Here is a 13,008-nt window from a genome sequence, read left to right as displayed (position 1 = left end):
AATTAATCATTGTTATGTACTTCAGTAAATATATAATATGATACACATTATATATACATGTGTTTTGATTTAAATGAGCTCGTAATTGTGATCATGACAATGATCTGAACATCCTCGAAACGACAGTTAATTGTAATTGTCGATGAAAAATCTTTAAGAATTTATATTTCAAATTCATCTTGAATATTTCGATGTTTTTTTTTTTTTGTCATTTTGTTTTCTCTTGTCGAAAGTTTTTCACAATCGAGCATTTGTGACGTTTTAGTGTGAACTTGTCGTTTCTATCAACTTCCAAAATTTGCTTCTGGGCAAGTATCCAAAGTTGAAATAATCAATTCACGTACGTGACCAACCACGAATATAAATAATCGTACGATCAATCGATCATACGGAAGTACGGTACAATGAGAAAAATAATTGCACATTCTACAGCTACGCTTTGAATTGCTAGAATCCGTACAAGACTAACTGATAGGGGAAAAAGTTAATTTTCTCGACGTTTCCTCGATTTCTGTGAAATCGCAGGAAAAGTTCACGGCAAGAGAGCAATCATTGCTTGCGAGAAACCCTGTTCCATTAGAAGACCTTCGCGGGGCTTCCCATCGGGTATAAATATCATTGTTCCTATCCTTTCAGCATCAGTTATTCTCTCTTCCGTCAAGCGAAGTGAGCGGTGGACAAAAATTTTCAGAATCATGTAAGTATTTCAATATTACAACGTCGAGTATCTGACAAATGCTTCCAGTTGTTTACTATCCAAAAAACTTTAACCTTTTTTTCCGTTCTAGGAACCCCGCGATTCTCTGTCTTGCTATGGGGCTTGCACTTCTCTCATCGAATATTCGTACAGCTTCTGCAGGCATCGCCGAGCTTCTCAACGGCGTCGACAACGCTGACTTAGTGCCTCCGGCACACATCGCTGTGGTACATGAATTTTTAAAAAGCTCTCGTTAGAGAGATCTAAATTTTTTTTATACAGAAAAAGTCAGGGAATTTTATTCGAACGAAATCGTCGCCACCCCGATGCAGTATCGTATAAAAAAAAAAAAAATTCCCTAATTAAATCTTTCATGTGTATTTAATTCGGGAATAATTTTGCAGTCGAATTCGCTGAGGGAGGCTCTGGAGGACAACAACGTCGGCGATTCTTGTCAAGTAGAATATCAAGTGGTGAGTGAATATAAGCGAAGCACTCGAGGTGCGCTCGCTGCGCGTTGGTGTGCGTTGCAAATTGCGCTGCACCGCATGCGGCACGTAGATATCAAGAAAGAAAGAGGTTCGATAAGTGTAATTTATGGCCGCAAGACGTGCGAGCAGCAGCTACTACTGGTATCGAATATAAATCGAAGTTTGGTTCGGAAGTTTTTCGACGTTTTTGTTTTTATGTTACAGACTAAGCGTGCGGTGGGTCGCTGCGTTAAGTTAGGCCGCGACATCCGAGCCTGCGTTTCCGGTACATATCTGGACCCCTTTCATCCGGAATGTATGTAATTCGCAACACGCTCACTGAAGCGGAAGTTGAAGGAGAAGACCTTTGGCACATACTGCAAGAATCTCTGAGATCTCACACAATGTTTGCTTATTACTGATTAAATCAAGGTTTATTATTATTCTGGATCGTTTATTTCTGAGAAAGGGTATGTGATAAATATTCTAACGAATTTTTCGTTGCCTCCATTTATCATCTGGAATTTGTATTTTATTATGCTTCAATTGAATGTTACTTTGTATAATTCTGACATGTATATACTTTCATTTAAATAACATACACAAATTTTTATCAATAAAGAACATACTCGAACCTTTGCTATAAATCGCTGATCGCCAGCCTTCGTCACGCTTACTTATAGATTAGAGGGTGCCTAGCTGTCAGGGAAATCTGGAAAAACGGGAATTGTCAGAAAATTTACGTTCGTCTGGAAAAACCGGGAGATGTCAGGGAATTCGGGCATGTGTCCTGAAATTTTTGTATTTTCTTCCTCACTAGTGTACAATTTTTCGAAAGTAAGAAAATTACTCTATGTGAGATAATTAAAAGGAGGGGGAGGAGGGGGGGGGGGTTAGGGGAAAAGGGTACAAGTGACGAAAAATATGGTTTTTGAAGGAATTTTAAGAGTTGCTAAATTGATGCTGAGCACTGTGTAAAATTGTGTTGAATTTAAAATTGAATTTAATTACCGCTCCGCTTTAGGCGACCAGCTTACTTTTTCTGGTAAGAATCGTTCTGATACAAAAGAAAACACAAGAGCTAAGGGAGGGGAAAAAAAAAATAGCCTGACTTACCTCGCGTTTGATGAATAAAAATTTAATTTCGACGTGTCCCGCGGCGAAAAACCCACAAGTATTTCGATTCTTGAGATCAAGTTTACGACTGCCTTAGCTTGCCGTGATTTTTCTGCGTTACGAGATTTAATTTATGTTTACCACCGAGCCTCGAAGTGAGCTGGCAGGCTTCTAGAATTGGACCTGCAACCCATGGTGACGTGACGCGTCGACTATGGAGGGGATCGTATATAGGCGACGATGCCAGGTGCTCACCTTATCAGAACCCATAGTATCGTCGTCATGAAACTTCGGATGCTGTTACACAGCATCTCGGCGCTTATCAGCGTCGTTATTCTTTCCGCGAGGGATACTCATTCCGACAATGCAATTGACGACAAATTGGGTAAGCATTAGTCAGCTGATCATTACGCATCGACTATACTGATCCAATTGCGCAATTGATCCGATTTTTTCCAGAACGAAGAATCATTGCACTTTACAGGGTACTCGATTTCATGGCGCAGAGACCTCGCCAGATGAACGTCGATGCGATCTTCGGACTCACCATAACTGAAGGCACGTACGTTAGGGTGATCGTTGAATGGAAGATCATGTTGATTGGTCATATAGATCGTTTCGAAATGTAGAAAAAATTGCTCTGTAATTTTTTCAGATCTTTATTTCTCATCGCTTAGTCTTCCTGTAGACCGTATATTCGACACAAGTTTTAATTTAGCATATTATTTTTTCTTCAATCTTCGTTGAATTTCGAATCGTCGTTATTTTCAACTGTAGAGAAAGAATATATGTCAGGAATTCCATTGGAGTGCTCAAGAATTAAGTACAAAAAAAAGAAACAACAAACCAGCCGGGAGACTCAGGTCTCGAAATAAAAATCTGAAAAAATTGTACATTTTTTTATCTGTTTTATATTTAAAGCCGATCTACGACGATCCAACATTGAAATTCCAAAAAAGAAAAAAAAAACAAACAGCATTTAACCACCACTCCAACGTACATACATACTCGTTAAGAGAATAGCGTTCGCCAGGAAGTTCTCTGCCTTAAATCTGAATAAATTTTCCTTAACAGCCCACGTTGCGAGCACCGTGAACCACGAGAAACTGAAGTTTTTCGACCCTCGTTTTCGAGACGCCCTCATCGACGTCCTGGAACTCTGCAGGCGCGCTTATCGACAAGCCGTGACAGTAGTTTCAACGAAGACTAAGGAAACCGCGATATGTAAGCCATATGTACGTTAACGGAAAGTCTTTAGAAGACTTTGGAAAGGGGCAAAAGTGAGTTGAGAAGACTGTGCAAATGTTCTGATTTTTTTTCACCCTTTGTTTTAGTAAACCAAGTACTGAATCAGCCGGAGATTTGGCGCTGGCCTATAGAATGGAGCTTCGGGTTATTGGGCCCGAGACCTCCGCCGAGTGAGAATAACACGGAATCTTCCGTTCTTCAATACTTCTACAAGGGAACGCCGAATGAGATCGAAAGCGATCGGTGTCTCTCTCAGCTTGCTCAAGAGTACGGGGGACCCGTTTGTCAGGTGTCGGAGCTCTGCGCCAAAATGTTGATAAGAAATGACGGGCCCAGAGGGTATCCGCTTGCGCACAGGCTGCTCTACGTCGTCACAGCTGTCGTCGTGAGTTTATCTTAATTTCGCCTGGGGGTCAAAACTTGGATGGATCGATATTTCGAATGAATGATATATCGGAATTTTAAAAATGCGAAGATGAAAGAACGAAAAGTGAATTGTGCGAAATATTAATTTTCGAAAGTGTCACTGATTAGAATGTACGACTACTATTAAATTGTGACACTTAGAAAAATCAAGATTTCGAACAATTCATCTTTCGTTATTTTATCATCGCATCCATCCAAGTTTTGACCCCTACGACTCTATCTTTGATTCAAATCAGTGCATGATTAGCAATCTGGAATGCTGATCTCTAGGGCTCGGGGGTAAATATGTATTGAAAATTATAAAATATACACACAGGTATAATATAGACTTGAAAAAATCAAATGTGGAAAATAGAAACTGCATTGTTTGACTCAAAACGTCATACTTTATGGGTGAATTTCACGCCAAACGTTATTCAAATTATCAATAAATTTTGGTTTTCTCTGGAAGATCTTTTTCTGCGATCCTTAAACATGACCTAAAATTTTTTTTACCTGTTATGGTTAAATAAAAAATATCCATTTAAATGTTAATCCGAGCTCTACTGATTTAATTCTGTTTTCTGTTCCTTTCAGCTCGGATGCAAGGAGCGCGAATCCACTCCGTTCGACAAACTGATACCTGCCTACTGCACAGCTATTTTACAGGATGCAGTCGATATGGAAGATGCTAACTTTCCAGCAATGTCAAGAGACATGATTTGCGAGCAAGGTGAGCACTTTATACCTTTGCGTCTAAGTTTCTCTACATGAAAATCGGTTAGCCATATAATCTCCGGCGTAACATTAAGGCTCCAAGATATTTCACGTATGGAATATGAATTTTGAAATCCATTTTCTCGTCTTTCTCTTCACCTTTCGATGCAGTTATTCTCTGCGGAATGGCAGGCTATATGGAATTTGCCAATGACCATTACGCAGCGTTGATACTGAGCTGGCCGAACGACGCGGGATGTTTTACCAGTTTAGGGTGAGTTTCGCGCTTCGTTTCAGCCCTTGACGTAGATAGTTGTTTACTTTAAAAATCAAATCCTTAGATTTGGAGAGGAAGTATTTCCGAAAAGATTCAAGCGGGAAAGTGAAAGGATGGATTACGGTTGTGAAAACCACGCGACGGCTTTGGGCGCAGCAAGTTTGTCTCTGCTGATCCGTCAGTTCGTTGAGACTTCGAATCTGACTGTATAACAGTGAGTAAAAAAATGAATGAACCGAATTTTTTTTTATCTAAAAGCCGGTCGCCTTTGGTGAAAAGTTAAATACTTACGAAATTTGACACGAGCTAATAAAAATGATACAATAATTTATTCAGTTTAAATAATAAAAACGTTAGAAAACAGTATATTAATGTTATGTGTATAATAAATTCATGTTCATTCATTCGATGATAAGTAAGTGTATAAAATTTGCGATATCGGGCTACGTTTGACGTGTAATAATGAGATAAAAATGAACGTATAAAAAATTTGGAACAAAACTTAAAGATAAGAAAGAAAAAGAAAAAAAAAAATTATTTATACCTCGCACTCTTTTACCTGAGTATTTATATTATACACAAACAAAATATCCTTACTTTGGTTACACTGAGTATGAGTGTTGAGAGTCATTTATACTTAAAATAGGGCACAATTACATTGGGATGAGAGTGAATGATTCGCACGATATATGTATATTTTGTCATGTGTGATGCTTTGGTGAAATTTCTTCGACGTAAAAAAATTTGTTCAAATAATGACTATTTTACAATTTGAACGAGATTCCTTTGCTCCACAATTAGATTTCTTCAACCTGTCGTTGTATGTAGTACGTGTGCAGTCTATGCCTTGCGGTAATTGTAGGGTCTTCCGTAAGGCCCAATTCTCACGTTGGCCTTCTCGAAACGCAATTGTTGGAAAAAGCTGTATACGACCAACCACATGTAGACGTAAACAACTGAAATGCAGACACAGTGTTTTATTGTTGGATGTAAAAATCTTACGAATAGTGGAATTTAATCAGTTTTCAATTTCAATCTTCGAGTCATTAGCAACTACATACTGCTTTTGAGTCTTTCAAAGTCTGTCAATTGCTCAACGTTTACTCACCAACGGATATCAGACCGAATACTATCCACAGAGAACCGTTGAGTACATCCTCGTTTATAAAGAGCATCACCGACGTGTATATTACGCTGATCAAAAGCGATACGGCCAGCATAATACCCAGCACGACCCAAGGCAGCATCAAAAATGTATTTCGCTGTAATTGAAAAATTGGCAAGATTAATTAAGTTGGGATTTGATTTCTACAGGTTAAACAAAAATTTCAACATTACTTCATTATGCTATTTGATTACACATTGGCTGTATTCGAATTTCAGAGCTACTTTGATATATAGAATATTCTTTCACGAAGATCATATTTTTTCCACGAATTCCCTCGGTTTTCCGAAAAATAAAAAGTCGTTGTTTAGATAAGCAATTTCAATGTTTTTTCTCTTCCATTTAAAAAGCAAAAATATTTCGAAAATTATTTCTCTATATACAATTTCATTGAAAATCTTTCTAATGGAAATATTTTACCAAGACCTATTGATGAAGTGGTGAAAAATTACTGCTGCGGATAAATAAGTAAATTTCGATGAACGCAAATGAATATTGATAAATTAATCACGAGAATAGATGAGTTGATGGTATTTAGGCAGAATAACGTGTGCTCGTGTAAAAAGTTGTTACGCTCGGCGATCATTTCGAGCGGTGGGCTAAACTGACATATTTAATCACGGTGAATCGAGCAGTTAACGAAGCGTCAAATCGCATTGAACAATTGTCGGTATCGTATACGAGAAAAAAAAATCTTACAACGGATTAAAGTCATCTTGCGATTATGTTCGGTTATTATTCTCAGAGAAATGCTGAGAAAAAACTGCGGTTAGATAAACAACAAACGTGCAGCAGCACACGAGCTCTATTTAAAAAGTATGTAATACCATTCACTTTGCGGTCGGTTCTTTAAATCATCCAGTTTACCAGACGCGAACGTCGATTGTTAACTTGTCGAAGTTAAAAATACAACAAAGTCTGACAATGAAGCGAATTTTCGGATCAGATTATATTCTCTTCGGGAGAATCTTAGTATCCTTGCTTTACTGTACGTCTTTAAATTCTTATTAGTCACGTAATTCTTTGATGCTGTCGACGACGATCCACATCCAGGGTCGTTGCCAAGCCCTCAAATTATATCTTACCTTGAACACTCCGATGATCAACAGCGTTGAGATCAGGATCGTCATGCACAAATTTATCGCCAATATAATTTTGACTACCGACTGTGGCAGAAAGTCAATCACGATAGTTTTCCACTCGACTTCCGTTGTCAGCATGATTATTATGGCGATTACAGCAAGAACCTGCGGCAGAATATCGCAAGTAGATTAACAATTATCGACTTTTTTTTTCACTTTTTCGTCGACGTGAACAAAACGGAAATAAAATTTTCTAGTTTCACTTACTATTCCACATATTCCGCTGATTATGGTCCCAGTCCTGAGTGAAAAGCATCGGCAGCACGTTGTCAGCTGCATCCTGGAGGAAGTTCAAGGCTCGTTTGTTACTCTGGCAAAATGCGACGCGTACATTTGTACACAAATGGGGTTAAAATAATATCCCGACCACGTGACTACAAGTACAATTACGTCTCCATATAGGTATATATATATGCATAACGACGTATTACAGGCACGTCACACGTATATTTCTGCAAACAATATACATTGCGATGTCATGTCTGGATTGGGATGGACTTTAGCGCTGACACAAGTTGTAAAGAATTCGTTTAAAATAGCGCGGTCGACTCGATCATCGTTTCGCATTCGTTCTCTTTCTCACTCTGGCTAGAATCGTTCGTTGGAAAACCGCAGTTCTTCTAATTATTTTCCTCCTCCCTCATTCCCTTAAATTGCTGCATTTATAATTCTTCTCCAAATTCTTCTTCTTTATCAACCCCCAAATGACATGACCGCAAGTATCGTATCAACCTTGGCACAGTTTCACTCTATCTTGGCCAGTGGTTATATATTTCTATGCCGACTTTGTACTCCGCATCAGGAATTGTGTCAGACTTTGAAATAGAGCTATGCATCATGACGAAGCGTTGCTAACGATTTTAATTAAGGCAGCGCTAATCGCTCGCCCGAATTCATTCTCCGGCTTTTACCGAGTTATGAATGTAGTGGAAAATGCGTGGATTGATATGACACGTCTATTCGTGAATGCTTTGTGAAAATAGGTCGCCTAGAATGACCTTCGCTATTTTCAACCTCTCACAGCCAGGCGCCTCCGCCTCTTGGCGACCTTTCTTTCCGCCTGCTATCCTATATGACAATGCTGGCATTTCCGGGCCAGATGCGAAAGGGCCGTCGTATTTTACTGTTTGTGTAATCAGTGGCAAAGCCGTGAATTTAAATGCCGCCCTAAACCTTTGGAATTTTTTACAATTAGTGCTTCTGCACCTCGGAGTCTGTCTATCATAGATCATCGCGCGGTGCAGCCGCATGGCAAGTGGAACGGAAATATTAAAGCGTTGCAGCACCAGCCCGTGGTGGTCATCATGTTTCAATTATTGTACAACGGAGCGGGAATTCTCGCTTCTTTTTAAAACAAACCCGGCTTACACATACGTTCACTCTGAAAGTGTGTTATCATATGTGTATACATAATAACGCATTTGAGTTTCGTAATCTTTGCATATTCTGCACCGAATCATGTATACAAATAATTGGAGGGGGGGAATGACGGAAGATTTGTTAAAACAAACGAAATTTGAGGCTTGAGGAATTTCAAAATAAAGATTTAATAACTCACGCCATTTCCAAAGTTTTATCCGATCAAGGTGCTTTATTTTATTACAATGAAATTCGATTCGATTAACTCGAGTTGCATGTATTAAACTTCCGTTTCGTAATTTCTTTGTTTCGACACATTTCCGACTTGCGGACACAACAGTTACAGAACGGTGTATCCGGATTCGTGGTGAGGAAACACGCGGTGAATTACAGCTTTAATGACGAATGGATTGATCAACGAGGATAAAGTTTGTTCCAGTAATTCGGAACATTTTTTACTCTGGTGACGCGTACTTTACTCTGACGAGTCTTAAAGAATCGAATTTATGGCATTGCATTAATCGATTTTTATTCGATTTTTCAAAGTTTCGATTATCACCGAATCGATTCATCAAGACTTGATGAGTCGTTAAAAACAACTTTCGATAAAAATTTAATGTTATATCTAGTTTGTATTTTGTATTGAGATGATAAAATATTTTAATGAATAACTACTGTTTCTTAGAATCCATAACGCAAAGTCGTTTACTATTCCTGTTATCTGATTACATGGAAAATGTAATGAAAAATTTTTAAATATCGCTTATTTGCTGCAACCAATAGTACACTAAATAATAGTACTAACGTTGTCGGTAATAAGTAGACTATTACTAAACCACGGCCAAAACCGTAAAAAAAAACAATGTTTATTAATTAGCTCATTTGTTTTAAAACTATTATGTCAATTATTCAGAATCGATGCTATTTTCATCCGATATACCGATTCTCAGAATCGGAGGAACAAATATAATCAATCAATTTTCAGAATCGATTCTTTATTTTCTCGCATCGCTACTTTACTCATAATCAATTGCAAAACTATGTTACGATATTTTAGGTATCGTAATTAAGAAGATTGTTGAAGTATGACTTGTTATTGCAATTACACAGTTTTCTGAAAGTAACTGTGGAATATAAAAATATTTTCTTTTCTATTCCGTTTATCTCTGTCAAACCAATGTGAGAACTGGTGACGATGAGCAGCTTGAGCAAACGTAATATGACGTACTGCGTGTCATAATTCAAATTAGGAAATATCCTGTGCTAACGTCCCGCGTCGTCTTGGAATTTCTCGGTGACGTTGAACAAGCTCAATAACTTCGTTCGTAAAAGAAAGGAAGCTGGCTCTCAGGGACGATTCGTGGTGGAGAGAACTGGTGTCACCGGTGTACATGACCGTGAACAACAAGTCGACACCGAGGCCCGATGACGCTCCTCATAAGGAGAGACTCACGGGCCTTGTTAGCCTCGTACATGAATATGGCGAAAAAGGTTAAATGACCAAGAGCTGACAAAAGACGTCGCGGACTCTTGAAGAAGACTCGAAGTAAAGGCGCGTGAAATTCAAGTCCTTACTTTCCAAACTTTTATAGAATCAAGTACTCGCCAGATCGGGGTGCTTCACACCCCAGCAACAAAAATTGTTATGAAAAATAAACTATTTCGAACATTGTTACTTGAATTTTTTTTTTTAGAAGATATTAAAAGTTTACTTCCAAAGGTTATATCATAATTTTTTTATTTCTCAATATTAAGGACTTTAATTTTAGCTGAGCCGTTCAAGTACTTAAAATTGAGAAGCACCCCTAAGTGGCAAGTGAGGGTTAGGTATCATCGTAACTTACGGACTCCGCGTCCAGTGCCGATACGAATTTGTTGCCGCATTTTTTAAGAAGCTTTTATTTATAGAAGGTGAGTAACCACATGGTAAACATATGCGGTTAAAAATAATCCGAAACCACTTGACCGGTGCAGAGATCGAGTGCATGGCGAAAGCCCATTAGGTACTCGAAAATTTTTTTTACCCTCAAGTGCAAGCTGCTGCTAGTGTTAGAGACTCGTAGAGACGGGCGGTCTTCTTACCGTGAAACCGATGTAATATTTTACCGGATGCAGGGAGTCCTGCAGAGATAGATTTCGTCGGTATCTATCTCACGGTTCGCTTGTTCTATGGATGATAATAAGGATTTGCCAGTTCTCACGAAACTTTCGCAACGTTATATGAGTCAAAAGTAGCGCGGTGGACCGTCTTGGTTACTCAATTCACTGTCCTTTTTTATCTTTTTTTTTTTTTTAATCACGCTATTAGCGCGTCGAGGAGAGCATTTCCGCGCATAACGCGCCAAGACAATTAAGTTTTGAAAACCGTGCTTGAAAGGCGTGGACAGCCGTCCGGTGAACCGCGATACCTTTTTTGACAAAAAATCCTGGGAGTTGGTTATAGGTTGATAGCACTCCCAGGCACGGAAACGGAGTTACGTCAAGCTGCGTCGAACCGCGTCGAAACATCTTTGATGCCGTTTTGCACCGATCGAATCTCCGATAAGAAATCGAACGTCTGTCTGAAGAGAACGCCGATGTGATCGAGTGATGGCGGTTTTAAAAAGAAGACGTAAAAAACAGGAGGATCAAAGCAACTTTTCAACATCGCGAATGACGGTGCGTGGATCGGCTAAAAATACTTCCTGATAGCAGTATCAACACGAAGGATGTATACTCACGTGTTTTCCTTATTCGTTCCTTTTATATAAAAAAAAAAATATATATTTATCCCCACACTGATATCGCGAAATTTCTTCCTATGTACGGAATAAAAAAATGAGAAACCACCGAACGGATCCCGATTTAAAATTGCGCGCAGATCGTTCGCGTGTAGTCCGATCCGAAGAGAGGATGGCAAGAAACTGTGCCAAGACCACGACTCCGCGCCAAATGCGTGACTGTGACCAATACCACCTTGGTCTCGACCGTGTGGAAACCTATACGCTATACGTGGGCACTCGGGCAACCTACATCACCGTGTGCCTTAACATCATCCATCGGCATTTCGACGTGTGTGCGTTACGTTTATTGCATATACGAAAGACGGACGCACACACAACGGAGTAACGCAGACTCCGTTTTAGCGTTGCGCACATGGGCGGGTACCAGTTCACAGGTGCGTTACGTCACCTTTACGATTAGCAAGGAACACTGTATGATGTTGACAACACTATAACCGAGGAAGGTCGCCGGCTATAAGATTCCAGAGAATATCGTAGAGACGCCTAGTATGCAGATATGAACTTATGAGTGATTTGGACGAAGGTGAAGGCAAGAATAAGAAGTATGGATGGGTATTATACCCATCAGGTATACAGAAGCCGGAAATAGGAAGAGTAGAACTTATTAAGATTCTGAAATGCATCAATAATAATGGTAAGGCGGTATGAAAGATTTGTCGTTCTTTTATTTTCCAATACTTGACATCTACCTCGTGTCATTCGTCTCATAGCATCTTTCATGCATTTTTCATGCCATCTTTCGAAGACTTGAGAAAAGAGTGCGCGTATTTTTTATTCCAAAATCGTGATTTACTACGACTTACGCGACTACGGTACGGCAGTCGATAAGATAATATGTCTGACCTCCCACCCACTGAACCCGCCACACAATCAGCCTTACTTAACGCAATGCAAACATGTTTTATAACCTTCTGTATAAACACACATGTGCTTACGTGCACTGTCATCACCATGCAGTGTGTGACATATGCACCGTTTGCTTGTTCTCCGTTATCGCAACTGAACTCGTTACTATGAAACTATGAACTCATCCAAGTGCAAGGTCGGTTGGTTTTGATTGTCGTATCCACGTCGTCACTGCGAAGTCAATGAGTATGATTATTTTACTGTTATAGTTATTATACTCGCAAAATCGAGCATTTATTTACACATTATACGTAATTTATTGACGAATTTCGCTGATGATTAACCGGGTATATAGGTAGATTCTGATGTAACACCCGACGTTCGACCTTTCTCCTCGTCAATTTACGTTGAAACGATGTGCCTAGGCGCCGTTCCGATCCTTCTCTAACAAACAGCGACTATGATATCAGTTACCTATCCAATAACGAAGTTTGCAGGGTCAGGCACACCTTAGCGGTAAAAGGGCGATCGATCGATCGATTCGTGAATAAACTGTGGTTCACCTGCAGGCAGAAATCGACACTGTATTAAGTAAACCAGCTGTCTGTTTAGGTGATATTGAGATTTCTAGGTCGGAAGAGATAGAATAGATGTCGATCGGGTTAATTCCAGCGTCTTATCTCATCCAGCAACTGGTTTTTCTCATTTGCCAAATGGACGTGATGTGGATTCGAGGAAAACGGTGAAATTGGCAGGGAATATTATTTGGTAAAGAGAGATTAA

At 39.3% G+C, this 13,008-nt stretch overlaps 3 protein-coding genes across 3 annotated transcripts; 2 read left to right on the top strand and 1 right to left on the bottom strand.

The window, feature by feature from the left end:
• The first annotated feature begins 461 nt into the window (after positions 1 to 461).
• On the top strand, positions 462 to 1,814 carry LOC124405237. The gene is made up of 4 exons (XM_046879965.1): positions 462 to 697; positions 789 to 924; positions 1,102 to 1,170; positions 1,393 to 1,814. Coding segments are annotated over exons 1-4 (306 nt in total). The 5' UTR covers positions 462 to 695; the 3' UTR covers positions 1,492 to 1,814.
• Positions 1,815 to 2,494: 680 nt separating this feature from the next.
• On the top strand, positions 2,495 to 5,243 carry LOC124405243 (UPF0764 protein C16orf89 homolog). Its single transcript, XM_046879977.1, has 7 exons — positions 2,495 to 2,668; positions 2,743 to 2,841; positions 3,358 to 3,507; positions 3,618 to 3,916; positions 4,534 to 4,669; positions 4,825 to 4,927; positions 4,995 to 5,243. Exons 1-7 carry the CDS (start codon positions 2,524 to 2,526, stop codon positions 5,140 to 5,142), a joined length of 1,080 nt encoding a protein of 359 aa, XP_046735933.1. The 5' UTR covers positions 2,495 to 2,523; the 3' UTR covers positions 5,143 to 5,243.
• Positions 5,244 to 5,370: 127 nt separating this feature from the next.
• Positions 5,371 to 11,374, bottom strand: LOC124405987. Its single transcript, XM_046881269.1, has 5 exons — positions 11,317 to 11,374; positions 7,445 to 7,517; positions 7,181 to 7,342; positions 6,039 to 6,192; positions 5,371 to 5,886 (listed from the first exon to the last, which is right to left on the bottom strand). Exons 2-5 carry the CDS (start codon positions 7,514 to 7,516, stop codon positions 5,771 to 5,773), a joined length of 504 nt encoding a protein of 167 aa, XP_046737225.1. The 5' UTR covers position 7,517; positions 11,317 to 11,374; the 3' UTR covers positions 5,371 to 5,770.
• Between the last annotated feature and the right edge of the window lie 1,634 nt (positions 11,375 to 13,008).

The sequence above is a fragment of the Diprion similis genome, chromosome 4, assembly GCF_021155765.1.
Source record: "Diprion similis isolate iyDipSimi1 chromosome 4, iyDipSimi1.1, whole genome shotgun sequence".
Lineage (NCBI taxonomy): Eukaryota > Metazoa > Arthropoda > Insecta > Hymenoptera > Diprionidae > Diprion > Diprion similis.
The sequence above is the reverse complement of the archived record's forward strand: the minus strand, read 5'-3'. Positions and strand labels throughout refer to the sequence as shown.